The sequence below is a fragment of the Sprattus sprattus genome (genome assembly GCF_963457725.1).
Source record: "Sprattus sprattus genome assembly, chromosome: 14".
Classification (NCBI taxonomy): Eukaryota; Metazoa; Chordata; class Actinopteri; order Clupeiformes; family Clupeidae; genus Sprattus; species Sprattus sprattus.
Window position 1 is genome coordinate 23,722,110 of NC_137912.1, and position 20,745 is coordinate 23,742,854.

Here is a 20,745-nt window from a genome sequence, read left to right on the forward strand (position 1 = left end):
ACCCACACCCTTACTGCCTTCCATATTGAAACACACACTCTCTCACCCCCACACACACACATACACTGATAGCTGTTCTAGTGAGGACCTTGTAAAACCCCTTCTCTCCAGGGAAGTGCGGGGGAAGACAGAACATGTGCTTTAGAACCCAGACATAATAAATGTCTAGCTCCGAACTCAGTGACCAGACTGGAAGGGATTTGGACCAAAGGACAGTGGGTACGTTGATAAGAAGTCATTTCGCACCCACTGAGGTGTTAGATATGCAGGGTTGGAGAGTAACTAGTTACATGTATTAAAATGTAATTAAATTACAAAATAAATATAATTGTGATCTGTAAAAAGAGATGTAATTACATTACAGTCACTGATCAAAATGTTGGTGATTATAAACACAGTTACATCTGAATATATTCTTTTCGGCAAAAAGCTTCTAAGCTTCTAAGTAGAATGAAACATTCATTCTGTTGCTTTGCATCTTTTCGCCATCTAGACAGGCTCCAATCATTTGGCAGTATGCTCTCTTGTTTAAGTTCAAACTGACTCTTCTGCCAATCAAAAAGTAATCAAATGTAATAAGTTACATTACTTTGAAGAAAATTGTTACATTACTTATTACATTTTGAACGGGGTAACTAGTCATCTGTAACCTATTACCTTTCAAATGTAACCTTCCCAACCCTGTAGATTTGTGGTCTTGACTTACTGTGGTCGGTCTGTGGTGTCTACAGAGCTTCCCGGCGTGGTTGAACTTGAGACTGGTATTTTAAACTGTTCATTTATTTGTTGTTTGTTTGATGTTTGGTGACAAGGTTTAAAACAGTTCACATTGCTTTTCCTCTCATGTTCAATGGAATGTCATAAAGCACTGGTTGACTTGTTTCAAGTCAACTTCTTATGTTTTTTGTCCGCTATCACATTTAACCCCCATGTTAACTCCTTCTTTTAGACTTCTCTCTCTCTCTCTGACCCTCTCTGCTTTTCTGTGTTTACTTTTCTTTGTTTTCTAAATACCCCCCAGGCCCTCCCAGGAGAAGCCTGTGGAAATGAAGCTTCAAGGTCAACCTCTGTGCCTGGGCTGAGATCCAAAGAGACTCTAGTGATCGCGATCACATGTGCTTTCCAAGAGGAATAGAGCCTGGGCTGGGGGTGGAGGGCGGAGAAGTGAGGGCGTTCAGTGTGACAGTAATTGTCAGCTGTATCAACATTACCAGATCACTCCGCCAGTCAGTCCCTGCGGTGCTAAGATCTGACTGTTCCACCGTCACGGCGACCCCTCCGAATCAAGCAAGGCCATCGCCATGGCTCTCAAATTGGGTTTACAAGTTCACGCGGCGATGGCCTCAGCGACCGTGTTTACACATTTACACGGGGCCATGTCACATCACGTGTCGGGCGAGTGGCGGCGTACCCCGTAATTACTCCGGTTGACAACTTTGCTTGTTAAAATCACTGCAGTCCAGCCCAAGGCCGGCTGACTAGTTTGTTTACACCTCTTCCTTAATGTGATACCCACCTCCGCGCCTCTAAGTGCTCTCCCTCCCGTTCTAAGGTTTCTGTGGCATGGCCATGGAGGGTCATCGCCGACTGTGCCGTCGAGCATGTGAGAACATTGCCACTTGGCCCAACAAGTGACTGGTGGCTTTAGCTTGTTAAATATAGGTCTCAGGTGTCTGAGAGGCTGCTGGGAATAAACCCAGTGCCTTGACTCTACTGTCCTCGCCTCGCATTGCCTCTCTTCTCCTCTCCTCCCCTCCCCTCTCCTCTCCTCTCCTCTCCTCTCCTCTCCTCTCTTCTCTCTTCTTCTTTTCTCTTCATCCCTCCTGTCCTCTCCTCACCTCTCATGTCCTCTTCTTTTCTCTTCTCTTCTCTTCTCTACTCTCCTCTCCTTTCATGTCCTCTGTACTTTATTCCTCTCTTTGCCTCACCTCTCTTCTCCTTTCATCTTCTGCTGTTATGCTTTTGGACTTTTTGTATATGCTGAAAGGATCTGAAGACAAACCAGTCAAATGACTCACCTCCAGGTTGGCCGTCATCTACAAAGAGAGAAAGAGAAAGCAAAAAAAAAAGAAGTATTTTACTGCCAAGATAGCTCAAACTCAAGATAGCTTAAACTAAAGATAACTCAAACTCAAGATAACTCGAACTCAAGATATCTCAAATGCAATGACCTCTAATCGTTATGACTATATATGTCTGAAACTGTAAAGCTGGGACCTACTGATAGTGATAGTAGTACAGTAAAGTAAAGCAGTGCAATCCTCAGAAAACTTGTGGTTTTTAATAAACTCTGAAGTTTCCAACATCTGACTCCTGTAGGTATTTAAGCCCATTCCCACTTACATTCACCGAGTCTTGACACTCCCCCAGACATAAGCAGCGCTTTCTTGGACTGTTGGCTGGCAGGCTGATAAAATCTCCTTTCTGAGCTGATTTAAGACCAAGTTAACCCCCCTCTGAAGTACTCTAAGACAGGGCCTGCGTGGATCAATGGGTGTGGAGATCCACGGAGAAGCTAGATATACAGCTTGGGTTTAAATGGAAAGTGACGGGGTATTAGAGGCAAGAAACGTCCACCTGTGGATTAAAGTCCTCCCAGACTTTCTTTGTGTATGATGGAGAGAAAAAGAGGGAGGGAGTGTGTGTGTGTGTGTGTGTGTGTGTGTGTGTGTGTGTGTGTGTGTGTGTGTGTGTGTGCGCGTGTGTGAGTGTGTGCGTGTGTGTGTTTGACTGTGTGTGTAACCTTGTTTAACATTTCCACCATGACTTTTAAGGGGCATGGAACAATATGGTATGTATGCAAGCCCATCATTCATCCAAAGCTTATAAGATTCATCAGTTGGTCATACTTTCAGTCATACCTACTTCATCGCTCCAACAGCTAATGCTACCTTATTTATACACAGCATGTATTTAGAGCCCACACACCCATACATTCGCACGTTGATGAGACTGCCCTCTGGTGGTCATCACCGGAACTGTGGAAGAAATGACCAAAGACCTGGCACATCCCATGATGTCACCTTTGGCGTGGTGGGCTTTCGCATGCCAGTCAGTTTCCACAATCTGTGTGCCCCCTCTCTGAAGAGCCCTGGCACCTCCGCCTGTGAATACTGTAGGCATGCCAGCCTGGGGTGGGGCAGGTGGTGCAGGGCTTTTGTTAACCGCCCTGTGGGCCTACTGGGTTTTGGACACGGCCGAGGGCTCTAAGAGTAAAGCCGGCTGGCAATGGGAGGCAGTGTCACACTCGTGTCATCTTTCCCCTTCTCTTCTCTCCTCTCCTCTCTACTACTCCTCTCTCCTCTTCTTTCCTCTCCTCTCCACTCCTCTTCTCTCCTCTCCTCTCCACTCCTCTCCTCCACTCACCTCTGCTCTGCTCTACTCTCTCCTCTCCTCTCCTCTCTCCTTTCCTCTCCTCTCCTCTCCTCTCCTCTCTGTATCATCTGAAGGGATGGAGACTCACGTCTAATTCCTCTCTCTCTCTCTATCCTCCCATCCTTTCCCTTCTCTCCCTCTCACATGCTTTTTTTCTACACAGCCTCAGCATCTACTTTTCAAATCCCTATACCTCCACCCAAATATTTTTCAAGAAATAACTGCTCTTTCTTTCTCTGCCTTTCTCTCACTTACCCTCTCTCTCACTCTTTCATTCTCTCTCTCGCTCTCTCTCTCTCTCTCTCTCTCTCTCTCTGTTTCCTCCTCAGGGCTGAGAAGCATATTGTTTTACCCCCTGCCCCAGCTACCCAGCTGCCCAGGCTGCAGGTATGTTCAGCTGTCACTGGCACTGAAGTGCAGACAGACAGGCTTATGACCCCTCTACCCCTGCCCCACCCCAACAACTCAAAGCCAAAGAGCTGTCATCGCCTCAGATGCTTAATATAGACCTCTTTAATGCAAAACACTTTGTGTTTCACAGAACACACTTATACGGTCTGCCGAACACGCACAGATGAAAAAATCGCTATCATTATTAGACGAGTGCAACACTTGAATGCGATTGAAATCCACTTTTAGATATTTAATGAAACCATCATAAATTGTGGCTCTGGACTAAAACTTGCATTCCTTGTGGTTCTTGAACCTGCTTTAGGTGTATGTTTGCATACATTCATGCATGTCCATTCAATATGTTAGTGCATATGAAAGCAGATGCAATGCTTAACCCTGGCCACAAATTCTGGCAATGTTCTATAGAGACATCAACAAAAACATAATTTTCTAATAGCAAATTCGATTATGAATTTGATTTTAGTGCATTTTTGTACATTTCAATAAATACACACAAATGAAAAATATTATTTATAGTTGGTATATTGTTAACGCTGTAGTTGCACTTCCCTGGTGTAAATCAAAGCTGTGTTGTTGCAGCCACACTGACGAGGGTGAGTTCATGACAGCAAGTACGCTATTGAGGAATTGTTAACGAGGGCAATCCTGGAGTCTGTTGTTTATATAAGGCCTGATTTATGGACTGAGGAGATGTCAGGAGTGGCATTGGCACGTGCGGAGAGAGAGAGAGAGAGAGAAAGCAAGCATGAGTTAGACAGATGGAAAGAGAGACTAGATATGACAGAGAGAGAGAGAGAGTGATGGTGTTGGAGTGTTGTGGTCGTCTATCCATGGAGGTGAAGACACAGGGCTTTTCCCTCTTCATTCAAGAAAAGTCTCGCATGTCAAAGAGTTGTGGGACACTCAGACATCTAACCCTATGACTTCATTTATTTAGGTTCTGCTGTTGTGCTTATACACGACTGACATGTGCATGTGTGTCTTTGTTTCTTTCACACGCTTGTGTTCTCATTCAGACCGGTTAAGATCATTAATGGATACTGATTTTTAGATCATGTGAAATAGAGAGAGAGAGAGAAAAAGAAAGAGAATAAGAAAGAGAGAAAGAGAGAGAGAGAGAGAGAGGGAGAGAGAGGGGGGGGCGGGAGAGAGATGTAAAAAGAGAAACAGAGCCGTGTAGAGACATGAAAACAGATCTTCTGGAATGAGAAAGAATGAGAGAAATAATACCAAAACAGGAGAGACGTCACACAGGATAGGATTAGGAGATAAGCCAAAAAATATATATTATGATGAAGATTTGTTTAAGACACGAAATCAAACATGAGGGAGAGAGATAAACAGTTAACAGAGAACAGACAGGAAAATGGAGAGACAGAGAGAAAGACAGAAGGAGAAACAAACAGAGAGAAAGACAGATGAAGGGACAGACTTACAGAAAAGAGAGAGAGAGAGAGACGGAGAGACAGACAGAAAGAGAGACAGACTGACAGAGAGAGACAGATGGAGAGACAGACAGACGTGGAGAAGAGAAGGGGGGATTAAAAGTCTGCTCATTCTGAACTATTCCCGGGGACTGGAATCCCCGTCCCTGGAGTCCTGGTCTCAATGCATCTCTCATCCTTCCCTTAGGCGCCCTGCCCCAGCTGGCCATCCACATTTCTGAGAACAATACTTTTTCAACCAAACACACACACACACACACACACACACACACACACACACACACACACACACACACACACACACACACACACACACACACACACACACACACACACACACACACAGCCTCTCCATCTGTCAGCCCTACTGAGGCTATTTGTAGGGATGTTTGCATCTTAGGAGCATGCCTTCATTGTGTGTGGTTGTGTGCGTATGTGTGTGTGTCTGTTTGTGTGTTTGTGTGTGGTTGTGTGTAAATGCATGCTTGTGTGTGTCTTGCTATGTTTGTGTGTATAAAATATTATGGTTCAACCCTATTGGTCTTTCAATGTGAGGATTATTCTTGATTAAGTGTTTGTGCGTGCGTGCGTGTGTGGGTGTGTGTGCCTGCACGCAAGTGTCTAATATTCATATGGTCCAGCCTTATAGACACACCGACACGGGATTGGTGTCACGGCAGAGCTTTTTGATTGTTTATTTATGTGTTTCTATGTTTGTTTATGTTTTTTTGTTTTGTTGTTATTTAGTTGTTTTGTTATTGTTCAGTGTCTGTTCAGCTCAGTCTCAGTGGGGTGAAAGCAACTTAAGACTGATCAAAATCATGTCAAAGCGGAAAGCGAAAACCGCTGGTGCACCGGCCAGTACATGCAGACCTAACTTCACCGGTGCAGAGGTGGAGGTACTGTTGCAGAATTTAGATGTGATTCTATTCTAGAATCTATTCCACTACGGCTATATCCACGCGATTGAGTTTAGTAATTATTCATTTATTCACTGCCATTTGCAGTGTTCGTGTAGTGCTTTTATTTATTTTAGGACATCACAATGCCTCGTAGAATCATGACTATAAATGTGAAACGTGATTGTTAATGATGTAAATACTCTCGTATATAATATTATTATAATGATTTAAATCCGAGGATGTCTGTAGAATTGCTCTCACACGGCAGACGCCGTCTCAGATGCAGACTCAGGACTCGGGACTTGGACTCTGGGGGTGTTGCATAGATTGTCAGCGCACCATATTTAAACTGGAGTTGGTGGTTTGTCATAGCACCAATCACCAACGATTTATCACAAATTCAGCCCTTAAGAACATGGGCGCACTCCAATCTACAGTACAACTGCGTTTCTGCGTTCTTAAATCCTGTTCTTGGCTAAGAACGAATCCCAGCTAAGAAAGAATTTTCCCGTGAACTTCGTAAATGGAGTTAAGAATACGTATCGCTCACATCCATCACAGTTTAGAACAGCACCGCAGACGCCGTCTCAGACGCAGACTCAGGACTCGGGACTTGGACACTGGGGATGTTGCATAGATTGTCAGCGCACAATATTTATACTGGAGTTGGTGGTTAGCATAGCACCATATTTATACTGGAGTTGGTGGTTTGGCAGCGCACCATATTTATACTGGAGTTAGTGGTTTGTCATAGCACCATATTTATACTGGAGTTGGTGGTTTGGCAACACACCATATTTATACTGGAGTTTGTGGTTTGTCATAGCATCGTATTTATACTGGAGTTGCAGAGCCAAACTCACAGTCCTTCCATTCCACTCAGTAATCTCCACTGTGCTTGCACATAGTGAAAGAGAGAGAGAGAGAGAGAGACAAAAAGAGAGAGAGAGACAGACACAAGAGAGATGGAATACACAGGCTCATCTAGTGAGATATGAGGACATGTGTGACCACTTTATAAAGGGCTGGGAGGGGTGGATGCTTTAGAATACATAGACAGCAGTGGGTTCAGGCCCAGCTTGGACCCATTAAGTGTCTGGATCTTCCCCAGACTCTACTGTTCTTCTGGAGGTCCTAAGCCTGAACTGTGTCTGGACCCAAGAACCCAGAAGAAAAATGACACTGACTTTGGGGAAGGGTACTGAACCTGTCATATGAGGCGCTGGATTATCACCGTAATGGATTATTATTATTATTGTGTTGGTATGTCACTGGGCAAAAATGTTTGCCTACATTATGCATGTGTGGTTGTGAGTGTGTGTGTGTGTGTGTGAGTGTGTGTGTGTGTGTGTGTGTGTGTGTGTGTGTGTGTGTGTGTGTGTGCGTGTGTGTGTGTGTGTGTGTTAGTGTGTGCGTGTGTGTGTGTGTGTGTGTGTGTGTGTGTGTGTGCGTGTGTGTGTGTGTGTGTGGTGTGTGTGTGTGTGTGTGTGTGTGTGTGTGTGTGTGTGTGTGTGTGTGTGTGTGTGTGTGTGTGTGTGTGTGTGTGTGTGTGTGTGTGTGTGTGTGTGGAGTGTGTGTGTGTGGGGCACATGCTGCCTCTCACATTGCCCTGTCACATCAACATGACTTAACACCCTACAGTGCAGCCCTTCCATCATATAGCAGTAGCTCAAAGCATCTTCAGTGTCTTCTCAATCACCCTTTACATATCAATCAGTCAGCTGGCATCCACACACACTTCTAACATACCGGGACGTCACACACTTCACATTCCCACCTTCTCTTAATCCCCTTATTGTTTCATCCAGCAGGGATGACTTCACCCCCACCTGACCCAGAGCACTGTTACACACACGCACACACATACACACACACACACACACACACACACACACACACACACACACACACACACACACACACACACACACACACACACACTCACGCGACTACTCTCAGTGTCTCTCTGTCTCTTTCTCTTACACAAACACTAGCTTTCACTCTAAATCTACTCTCTCTCTCATCTTCTCTCTTCCTCTCTCGCTCTCTGTCTCTTTCTCTTACACAAACACTAGCTTTCACTCTAAATCTACTCTCTCTCTCATCTTCTCTCTTCCTCTCTCGCTCTCTGTCTCTTACTCACTCACACACACTCACACAAACACACTCTGAAATACAGACTGTGGCTGTAAGGCTGCCACCTGTAGTCACCCTTGGCAGCTATCAATCATCATGTATCCCATCATTCTTCACCCATCATCATCGTCATCATCATCATCATCATCATTCATCATACCTCCACCTCCACTTGCCTCCCCATTGCCTTAACTACAGTTCCTGTTTATGGTGTCTGTCATTCTGTCATGACAACAGATGAAAAACAAAAGCATCTTTTTATAAATGTCTCCTTTGTAGTTTTCCCTCTCCCCCCCCCCCTCCCCCCTCTTGTTCTCTGTCTCTCTCTTTAGTCATGAGCGAGTAAATACCAGAGGTAATACAGTACCAACATCAAAGTCACATTCTAGATTTCACTCAGGGAAGAGCATACGAGACCAAGTGAAAAAAAAGAGAAAGACCGAAAGAGAAAGAAAGAGAAAGAGAGAGGACTAAACCAGCCGTTACATAACTACAGTTCTGCAGCATAGCTGGAGCTAACACAGTGCAGATTATAGGAGGATCAACCCACTCATGCGCTTTATGAACAACTGAGAAATGTATGTCCTTTGTCTCCAATGGCACCAAAATCAAAGCTCACTTTCAAGATGAAAGATATGCGACCTAAGAACCTCTTTGAAATCCCACATAGGTTCTGTCCTTGTCATCACTATTAAATCATGTCACTCTCATTGTCATTGGCCACATTCTCACTCTGCGTCCCGTGACAAAATGCAGTAAAAAAAAACAGGTTTTGGGCCACCTGTTTCCCTACAGTGTTCGATGCATTTACAACAGCACACACACAATCTCCACAAACACTCGACGAGAATTGTCGCTGCCCAAAACACACTCAAATGAACATGAGAGCTGTCCTACCTTTCTTGGTGGGCTCGGGCATCTTGACACGAGTCCCGGAGGTGTGTGTGTGTGTGTGTGTGCGTGTGTGTGTGTGTGTGTGTGTGTGTGGCCACCCCCAGACCAGCAAAGGGAGAATGTGTGTGAGAGGTGCAATCAAGGACCTTCTCAGAAGCTTGTTCTCAGGAGCCAGAAACACAGACTGGCGTTGGAGGAATAAAAACAGGATGTTGAAGAGGAGGACGATGGTGATGATGAAGGTGAAGAAAAGGCGTAGAGTGTGTGTGATGCGTCGACAGGTCCCTCGGTCACGGGGGACGGAGGTACGGCAGGGACAAAGCTGGGGGGCAAATAAACACCCTAGGGCTTTTATAGTGGGGTCTCAGGCCACACCCCGAGGAATGTGAGGGAGAGGGGAGCTCCATCATTCTAACCCCCCATACCAGGATCTCTCACTCTCTCTCTCTCTCTCTCTCTCTTTTTCTCTTGTCTGTGTGAGTGTTTGTGTGTGTGTGTGTGTGTGTGTGCGTGTGCGTGTGTTGAGGGGGTCATCTCTCACTCACACTCTCTCTCTCTCTTTCATCTCTCTGTCTCTGACCCTTTCTCTCTCTCTGTCATTTCATCCTTTTCTCTGTGCCAAGGCTAATGGGTGACCCTCTCACCACTTCTCTCCCTGTCTCACGCATACCTCACGGATGACTGTCACATGCATGCGACTCAAGAGCTTAAGGGTGGCATCCTCTGACTGCTATCTCTTTCTCTCTCTCTCTCTTTTTTTCTTTCTCTCTCTCTCTCTCTCTTTCTTTCTCTCTCTTTCTCCCCCTCTTTCTTTCTCTCTCTCACCATGTCACTCCCTCTCCAACTCTTTTCTCCTTGTCTGTTCTCTGTCTCTCTCTCACTTTCTCTCTCGCTCTCCCTTTTACTCTTTTACCCTCTATCCTCCCCCTCCTCTCTCTCATTCTTTCTCTGCTCTTCTCTGTTCCATTCCCAGGCTTAGAGGTGGGCTCCGGGGGATATTCTGCAGCCGAGTGTTTGCGTCGCAGTGGGTTTGACTGACGAGGCACCGATGGGCCGCCGGCGCCAAAGCCAGGCAAAACAGGACTAGAGGACTTCATTTTCCCACAATCCTCTGTGGTCCCTTCTGCAAATCCCTCTTGCGCCTGTGGTGTCCACTTTACTGAACCAACTAAGCATCTCACATTATTAGCGCAAACCTCATACTGACCTGGAATTCTGTGAAGGGATTTCAAGGTCTATACTCACATAGCATCATCTTTCTTATCATCTAAAAGCTTACAGCAGTAATCACATGTGTAGGCCTGTTGTAAGTCAAACAGACAAGTAATGTATGATGTAATCACCAAAAAGGCCACACTGGGTAGATCCTGTGGCGTCAGTGTGGCCTATTATTGTAGCCCCCCCTCCCCCCCCCCCCCCCCCCCCCAACAAAAACAGTCAAGGAAGCGATCCACATTATTGGTGACCTTACTGCCAAAAGTCACAGGCCTGTTTACCTACTGTAATCCAGCAGGCGTGGCAGCTGACCATGATGGAACTTATGCACGACTGACATGATGGAACCAAAGCTCTTGCCAGTAGATGCCGAGCAGAATGCCTGTGAGGTGGCCTATATCACCTATACTTAGAGGTAGGCCACAAACCTTGGCATTTGGCAAAGCGATCATGGAAAGAGGTTTCAGTGGAGCTTGCCATCTTCGCTGAGGAGTTAATTAGGCTTTTGTCATGTTGGCTGCTGGACCAGAAAAGTTTATTGCTGTAGATGGGTAGTGTGTGTGTGTGTGCGTGCGTGCGTGCGTGCGTGTGCGTGTGCGTGTGCGTGTGCGTGTGCGTGTGCGTGTGCGTGTGCGTGTGCGTGTGCGTGTGCGTGTGCGTGTGCGTGCGTGCGTGTGTGTGCGTGTGTGTGTGTGTGTGTATGTGTCTGTGTGTGTGTGTGCGTGTGTGTGTTTGTGGAAGAATGTTAGGAAGAGTAGGCCTATAGGTCAGTGCATGTGTGATAAAATGTCTGACCCACCAGAGACCTTATTAATGTGAAACACCTCGCATCATCTTAAAATAAATATGAAGCATCATCACTGATGTCCAGTTCACTCTCCTTCTGTGTGTTGAGACACTTACAATAAAAAACATTAAAAAATACTTTCAAATATTATCCCTTTATTTGGTAAACAGGTCGTGTAAACCCCAGATTAGTGCACAGTAACTCTGTTATTGGACACTTGGGGAAAAGGCCAGAGCAGATTTGTGGGGGTCATCTAATCTGAGGCAGCTGCTCATTAGTCAGTATCATCGCTGAGCCATCACTGACCGCATTTCCCTAAAGTTTATTTAGAAAGAGATTAGCAATTCACTTTTTAAACTGTAAAGTAAAGTTCAAGTTCACTGCGATTCATTTTCGATAAGGATCGGTATTTAATTACTGATGGCACCCATTTGCACATGCGAAATATGCACAAATAAACACTGACACATAAACACACACATAAACACACGCACACCCACACGCACACGCACACGCACACACACACACACACACACACACACACACACACAGATATATCCTGCCCCATATATAACTCTGGTTTGAGCTACAGTGGCAGTGATGGTTTAAGGTAGCATCATGTGAGCTTGCTCCAGAGTAAACATTAACCTATTTGGTTGAGGGGTTCTGGGCTGGGGTTCACATCACATGATCAATCACACGAGGGTCTTCAGCATGAGGTCACCCTCAGCAGCAGAGGGATTGAGATGGTGCTGCACACACACACACACACACACACACACACACACACACACGATAGACTCAGAGGGACCCCTTCGGGTGGCAAATATAGTAGGCTATATAGTACACCCTCACACACACACACACACTCAAACACTGGTCACAGGCCATCGGCGGTATTCTCCTCTCGGGAGCATGGGTCCATTTCAGTCTGAATGACCTGTGTTGGAAACTATGGACAATGCTGGCATAAATAGGAACTACCCTCCTCCCCTTATTTTGGACCACAAAGCTAAAACATACTTAAGGTGTCTGATTAAAGTTAGCGCTATCATAGCGGGGTGCTAGGCATAGCCAGAGGGTCAGTTGAAAGGGCCTGCATGTTCATGTAGTTTTGTGTATTATCTCTTTTCAGAATTTAACTTAAATTATTTTGATGGGGAAAAAACTAAACATTTGAATATCATGAATATGGTTGCTGGGGTGATCTCAATGAGTTGAAGAATTGTAATAGAATGTATTCTCTGAAAAGGCATATGATAGAAATACAGTATACTGTATCTACACATGACGTCAATGGTTTTCCTGCATTCACTTGTATTGCCTTCTCTCTGTAAAACATATGATGCATCATAAATCACAGCATTAATAGTGTATTGTGAAGTGTGAATTTATAGCCTATTGTTATTTAATTTAAAACACCAAATTGATGAAGCTGTGAAATTAAAGAATGACAGCAAAAATCAGGGCCCTTTATTGTAATTTTAAGCAACAATTTGTTTCTCTTTAGAAGAGGAATCTTTTCATATCAAAATGTAAACAAGCACAAACATCTTGAAACCAGGCAGCAAGATTATTTTTGACAATGTGGATTATTGACTGCAAACTGGTATTTCAGCAGGTGATGGCAGTATCGGAGCACTCGGATATCGCACAAAAACTCAGATGCAAAACTGTTACATAGCAGACTGAACGGAGGCACACGTCCTGTCTCATTATCTGGGCACCACTGAGCAAAATCTGTATTTTGTTGATTTCTGAAGTGAAAAGCAGTAAATACAACCCTTGCAGCAAAGGAACATTTAAAAATGTGGATTTCTTCAAATGTTTCTGCACTGTTACATTAGAAATAGAAAAGAATATTTATTTACAGTGATTATGGCATGTACTTAAGTTATTATTTAGCCGATTCAACTCGATAGGACTTGTGCAGCAGGTCAGGCGTTGTCATTCGGAATGGTCAGCTATTGACAGTTCCAGAAGTTGATGAATTCTGACCCCTCAAATGTTGTGGCCACATTGACCAATCCAAGGCTCGTCTCAGTGGCTGACAGGGGCCATTTTCACTGACTGACTGAGTAATGGTTGTTAACGGTGACTGTGGAAGCCAAGATGAGATCTCGAGGACCAAGATCATTTTCCAAAAAACTTCAAATAAAAAAGGCCAACCAAACCTCTCCTGTGACTCAAAAAGACCAGCTGGAAGATTTATCTCAGCGGTGTAATGGTGCGCCAGTCCACTGTGAGGTGCTGTTTGCACAAGCAGCCTCTACCTATAGGGGACATGGGAGTGCAACTTTACCAACGACCTAATTAGAAATGTTTAATATCTGTAGAATGCTTAGTAACATCTAAATAACGCAAGGTCATTTTGGAAATAAGCCCCATGAGCAGACAAAGGTATATTGTATAATTTGGCCACTATCAGCAAATGTGTTTTGGGAGAAACAAGGTTAAGCACTTGGGTGGAGCTATTTTGTTTGGGGGTTTTCTAGCAGCCAGTGGCACAGGAAACATCGCATGACTGAAGGGAAGAATGGATTCCAAATTTAGAAAGCAAATATCATGCAGTCAGTTAATAAACTGAAGCCTACAAGATGTTCGTCTCTACAACAGGGCAATGATTCAAAGCTTACCTCAAAATACAGCATGAAGTACTTCAAGGAATGCACATGAATGTCCTACATTCCCCAGACTTGAGCATGATTGAAAATCTGCATACAAATCCTAAACATGATGCATATGCAAAACACCCTAAATGTATCTCAGAACTTAGAACTATAACTTAGAATGTTACTCAGAATAAAGAGTCTCCTAGTCCTGGCTGTCTACAAAAATGATTTGCAAGCTGTGATACTGGCCAAAGGAGCGTTACTATGCTGTCGTAGTAGTGTCCAAACTTTTGCACGGGTCACAATTCCTATTGATGTCCCTTGCTTGGTATTGATGAAACCCTTAAAAACCCACCGCTGTTCTTCAAAATGACACATTAAAGCGGTCCGCATGCTTATCCGACCGTGCTCTCCGATCTCACGAGGCACGCCCTAAAAGTGAAGTGGGACCACACCTTTGAGCACCTCGGACAGCCTTCCGAGGGTCTCGGATGGCCTCTGGAGCACCGCTCGAATTTTCTCAACTATCCGATCCGAGCTGTCCGACACCCCTGGTTAAAATCACGTTTCCTGTTTCGTTCCCTATATGACAGCACCGCCGTTTTTAAAAAATCGCTGAGAGATCGCTGGGAACCTGGGGCTGGAGGTCCAGGAGTGCATTATAGGAGTTGGAGGAAGATCAGGGACAAGTTTGTAAAAATGAAAAAAAAAAAAACAGGGGCACCAGCGGCGATGCAGGAGGAAAACCGACATTTCCCTTCTTCCTTGCTCTATCGTGGCTCTCGCCGCATATAAAGCATAGGGAGACATCGTCTAATTATGGCAATAATACAAACATTTCTTGGTTTTTGAACAGCCTCTTTGTGTTTGAGCTAGCAGAGCATGCAGTGTAAATGATTAAATTGTAAAAGAACCTGAATTGTAGACGTAAAAAAGCAGAACTGTTTGTGTGGTATAATAATAGAAAATATTCGGAAATAACCGCCAGCTTGGTCATTGTCGTTAGTAATTCATTTCACAACAACAGCCTCTGATCATTAACGGAAATACCCGGGGTGAAAACAAACAATTTCTTATTTTATAGTTCTACTGTTGTTGTTGTTGTTGATGATGATGTAATGGCCTTGTAACCTCATAATAAGCCGATGGTAATCTCCACACCCCCTCGTAGAACCATGCAGGTAAAGGTGAGTCGTACGATCATCTGATTAGAAAGGTCGTGTCTCTCGTGAAGTCGTACGAGGTGAGTTGGATAACCATGCAAAAGCCTTAAAAGGGTTCGAATACACATTAGCGTCTTTTTACAGGCGCAGACGCTTCAGTAACGCCTTGGCAAAGTGCAGCAGAAAACAGCCTGGTGTATAGACTTTTCACAGCTAATGATAAATCACTCCGCGATGAAAACGCATTCAAAATTCTTATAATTCCAAACCAAGACGTTGACAATGGAACTTTTTGTTGTTGCGGAGAAACAATGCGAAATAAACCATTTTGAATCAATAACTTTGTGTTGAAATGTTAATTTGTTGACTGTAGAATTGTTTTATAAAAGCAATATAGCACTCGTGGGAGTGGGGTAGGTAAGGGATAATGTGTGTTGTTGCCTAATGAAACCTCGGTGGCTACGGCCGAACACCACCTGTGCCTCCCTGCCTTGCGCTGGAAAGTTGAGAATAGTTCAACTTTTAAGCGCACCTAAAACACGCTACAAAGACGCAACGCGTGGTGGAGAAAAGGCGCACACGCAAAGCGGGCCGTACCATAGGAATCAACGCATTTTCTCGCGTCCTGTTTAAAAAAAGGCCTAATGACCTAAGGGTTCGAATACACATACGGGTTTTTTTTTAGGCGCAGACGCTTCAGTAACGCCTTGGTGTGGAGTGCGGAGGCCAAAACAGACTTTTCACAGCTAATAATAATCACTCCGCGATGAAAGCGCATTGATGAAAACCGTTCATTCAAAATTCTGACGTTGAAAATGGAACTATTTTTCGTGTTAAAATTTTAATTTGTTGACTGTAGAATTGTTTTATAAAAGCAATACTCGTGGGAGTGGGGTAGGTAAGGGATAATCCCACTCCCACTCGTGCTATATTGCTTAATCATACCACATCTTCCAGCATCAAAACAGGAAATAAGTGATAAAGTAGTTAAGCCCACCTGTTGCTTGATCTGATTGGCTGCCTGGGCCGAGTGTGACATTGATGAGCGGTGCGCTTCCCTGCCTTGCACTGGAAAGTTGAGAATAGTTCAACTTTTAAGCGCACCTAAAAAACGCTACAATCATAGGGTTCCCATAGGAACCCATAGGGTTCAAATACACATACGCGTTTTTTAAAAACGGGACGCGAGCAAATGCATTGATTCCTATGGTACGGCGCGCTTTGCGTGTGCGCCCTTTCTCCACCACGCGTTGCGTCTTCTCAACTTTCCAGCGCAAGGCAGGGAGGCACGGGTGGTGTTTTTATCTTTTTTAAATTCAGAATTTGAGAAGTAATAAAGCATTTAAATTTAAAGAAAGCCCCATCGTTTAATTTGTCTCACTTGGTGAATAATAATCCCAGTGACAACTGAATTGGGAGGGGTAGGTGGATGGAGCCAGACTACATTATCAAGCTGCAAGACACAAACGTCTCCATATTTACCCCATCGGCTTTCCACTAGTGTGTGAGATACAAAGCTAACCATACAGTCATAAACACTGCATTTGTTTTCAAGGCAGTTTTACCATCACACAATTCTCACTTAACCCGAGCTGCACTCCTGAATCATTGTCATGTGCCCAATTGAGACTGTTAGAGACACTGAAATCCATCAGCACATAATGGCCTACAGAAAGACGCTTCACTGCTCTATAAAGGGCACGGTATCAATGATCTATGGTAGCAGCGCTTGATGATGCTCTGCTGTCACACTGGCTACGGAGGATGTGGAGTGTGGCACAGCTGAAGCGATACGTCAGCTTCCTCTTGACTTTGACAATCTCTCCCGAGTGCGCGTAATTCCGCAGGGCGCGGGACATTTTCTGGTAGGTCATGGGTCGCCGGTTGCCCTTCCTGCGGCCCCAGAGCTTGGCGATGTGTTCTTTGTTCTGCGACGAGAAGCAGAAGACCCCTGCGGACGCCGCCGAGGGCACCCAGGAGACGCAGTGGGCCATCCCAGGGTTCTCCAGCATCTCAAACAGGAAGTGGAAAAGACGCAGCTTCCTCCCTGGAAAAAAAAGACAGATTTTCTTTTTTCAAAGACCAATTTGGGAAGTGATCATTTGGTCAACAAACGATGACTTTGTCCCCTTTTGATAAGATCTAAGTTGTTTTACTGATGTAAAGAGCTGATCTGAGGTAATTACTATTGAGTGCCAAAGGCAGAGTGATGTAAAGCGTAGATACAGCATCTGCGGTCTAGAATATCTGACAGTTACGGGCAGGGCTCGTTGGCCTTCAGGTAATGTTCCCCAAGGCTATAAGTGCTAGTGTGCCATGATAATCTCTTTAAAACCGCAGGGTTAAAAAAGGAGAACTTACCCCTCTGTGCAGGTGTGCAGTTGCCCTGTGGTGACTCATCAAGACTTCCAGCTGTGGGGGTGTGAGGGAGCGAGGGCAGGCACGCTCCGACTGGGCGCGGCAGAAGGGCTTTCCCCGCACTGACACCGTGGGGGGGTGAAGCCTTGTGGGACACGCTGGGCTTCAACGTCTCCTGGACGGAGGGGCAAGATCTGGAGTCTGCAGGCAGTAAGGGTGAATCCCCATTCCCTGCACACTACAGAGCCAGACAGTGGGTTGATTTAGAGATGGTTGGAAGCGGGAATTCCCTTTCCAGGACATTTATGAGGGGGGAGATAAGCCAACCCCCCCCCCCCCCCCAGATCATAACCTACTTATTTATTTTGTGTGTGTGTGTGTGGTTAGATGTCGTACACTACTTGTTCGGGAGCTGAAAATCACTACAAATCCTCTATCTATCCCAGCGCCACTCACTCCAGTTAGAAATGAATGTGATGGCCATGCTATGAATTATCTGCATGAGGTGTCTCAATCTAATCCAAAGATAGAGGCTGGGAAAGGTGGTTAAAGCGCAGACAATTAGACATACAGTATTTCTTCAGTCTATGTCTCCCCCTGATTAAACAGACTCAAAAATGGGCTTGTTTGGTTGAATGAAAAACGTGTTAAATTGACAGAGCAACTGACCTTCCACAAATCAGTAATAGAAAGGAATAAATCAAAATGAATCACAGCATGCTCTTAGTAAAAACAGCACAAAGGCCAAACATGTCTAGACATCTTACTAGACAAATGATTCAGTACACCAGTAGGGGCTTGCACAATGCTTTGGCACAGTGAGGGGGTACTGGTGGTTTTACAGCCCTTTCTTGAGGGGATTGACAATGCATTGCAAACCATTAATCTTTGAATTTTACCTGATCGTGCGTGTCCATTGGAAGCGATGGCTGGGGAACTGACCCCATGTGGTTGTGTGTGTACACCTGCCCCAAGTCTTGGTCCTCCTCAAACAAGGAACGGGGAAGATCTCCAACTGCAGAAAGGTTGAAAGAAACACAGCAGTCAAAATTGCCCTCCCCTCACACAGTTGCCATTGCATAATTCATGGGTTCAGGTGAAGTGCCACTAAAGAAACCTCATGCAGTGTTACCCATATGCTGTTGACACTCATAAGAATGAGGAAGCGAGGTAGACTGGATTAGCGGTTAAGGATGGTTACGGTCAGAGCTATCTGACAAGTGATTGATGTGTAATCATGATTTGCGGGGGGTGGAGACTGGATTTGTGGTTAAGGGTGGATAATTGAATGTATGTGATATATATTGATAGTGTGAAGGCGATATAGTATTGGACTATAAAGTGTGACAGGTAGTTGTGCTAACAGTTATTTTGGGTTTTGATAATTATGTCTCATACATTTATTTACATAATTATGTTAAGTTTTGTACTATAAGTTTCATAGCTAAGGATAAGGTGATGTTGATAGCTTAAGAGGCTATGAGGTGTTACCTTTAACTATTTCCATAGCTTCTTGTCTGTAATGTTCATCTAGAAACTCTAGAATTACTTCAAGGTCTGTCATGCATGCCGATGAGGAATTCTGAAGAGAGTTTGAAACACATAAACACACACAAACATACACACACACACACACACACACACACACACACACACACACACACACACACATTAATTCACATGTGCATTACAGGACATATACAGGAACATATGCATGCACAGACAATTACATGCAAGCGTGTGCGCACACAAACACACACACACACACACACACACACACACACACACACACACCCACACACACACACACACACACACACACACACACACACACACACATAAACACACACACACACACACACACAAACACACACACACACACACACATATATACACACACACACACACACACACACACAGACACACACACACACACGCACACACAGGCACACAGGCACATAAGCACACACACATAAACACAAACTTATACCCCAGAACAACAGTCTACAATTCACAGAGTGCAGAACATTTGGCTTTGATATGCATCGAGGCTGAAAGAAGGCATGGAATCTAAAACAGGTGAGATGATAGAGGAAGGACAATCTTACCATGGTAGTTTGCAGAGGACCAAGTTCCTTTAAACAGTTGTGTCAACAGCCTGCTTCAGAAAGGGTTGCTGGTTAGCAGCCTGACATACACCACACTGACACTCCAACAAAATGACATATGTATTTTCCTATGCACTCTGCAGGGGGGAAACCATACGTGAATCCAAAACCCTGGCCTATACTATCTCACACGATAGTATGTTGAGTGAACATTCTGACAAACACAGTAAGAAATACTGTATTAAAGAAAATATGTGATCGTCATGCAATATGTTACAGAGCTTTATGAATTTCCATGCAGAACAACACTCTACATGGCTGGTTTGAGCCCCAGATATGCTGTGCCACAAACCACAGGATCTAATTTAATATCTATTTCAATATGTTGGTCTAGATGAGGTTGGCATGTTTTAAACTGAATACCTACATGTTGGCTTGATCTGTTAATATCATGTTTCTTGTTACAAATGCACGGTCAACTAGTTACAATAAGAAACGAATGGCTATAATACACATGAAATGAGGCCTATATCAATTAGCTTTTTGCATGATCATATATGCTTGTTTCCATGAATGTTTCATAGAAAAATAGGCCTCCGCTTTGTGAATGGTAAAAGTCATGCCTCTAAGAAGGTCCGACCACACTGTTCATATGTGAAGCCTGCAACGTATTGTTGATGTAAGGGCATTAAGCCTCAACATTAAGAATATCTTTGAAATTATGACACAGAAGTTGTCCCAGAAACGCAGAGTGTGTGAACCAATTGCAATGCCAACATTCTTTAATAGTAATATGTTGTTTAAATTAGTAATTTAAACGAACAAGACAAATACTTTCATATTTTTAGTGCTCATCCCTTATCCTAAATCCAACCGATGGTCCAATATTATGTTTGATACTAGAGGACCATTTTATCAATTTGCTATTTCTAATTCCGTAACTATTTGGTGAACACAAAAACCTTGAGTCTATGGTTATTATAAATAAACACCAAATAATGAAAATATGAATGCAATAGAGAGACAATAAACACATTGCAATCAAGCACGCATTATAACCAAACAAATCAATCTTGTGCAAGATAATGCATGTAAATGTATGTTGCATGTAAGTAATGTGTTGCATTTAGCTTGCGGATGAAAGCCAGGCATTGTAACCATACAAAGTATCTTGATGATAATGCATGTAAATGTATGCTGCATGTGACAGATGTGTTGCCTTGTTTACCTTGCGGATGAACGCCTGGTGCTCCACTGGCCTACTCTTCTCAGCACTGCCGAGCTTGGCCACTGCCGGGTCCTTATAACATCCGCCTGCCACCCTCCAGTCCTTCAT

At 44.3% G+C, this 20,745-nt stretch overlaps 2 protein-coding genes across 2 annotated transcripts in view; both read right to left on the reverse strand.

Moving 5' to 3' along the window:
* Nucleotides 1–9,350, reverse strand: part of mybpc1 (myosin binding protein C1) — a 40,953-nt gene extending 31,603 nt beyond the window's left edge. The window contains exons 1-2 of the mRNA XM_080851623.1: nucleotides 9,170–9,350; nucleotides 2,019–2,036 (exon numbers count right to left, since the gene is read on the reverse strand). Of these exons, the coding sequence (XP_080707749.1) occupies nucleotides 2,019–2,036; nucleotides 9,170–9,191 (40 nt within the window). The 5' untranslated portion in view covers nucleotides 9,192–9,350. The remainder of the gene's footprint in view (nucleotides 1–2,018; nucleotides 2,037–9,169) is intronic.
* A 7,299-nt stretch (nucleotides 9,351–16,649) lies between these two features.
* On the reverse strand, nucleotides 16,650–20,745 carry spi2 (Spi-2 proto-oncogene; the record flags this gene model as incomplete). Its single annotated transcript, XM_080851730.1, has 3 exons — nucleotides 16,650–16,990; nucleotides 17,305–17,539; nucleotides 20,638–20,745. The coding sequence occupies 3 exons, from the start codon at nucleotides 20,743–20,745 to the stop codon at nucleotides 16,650–16,652; spliced, it is 684 nt and encodes a 227-aa protein (XP_080707856.1).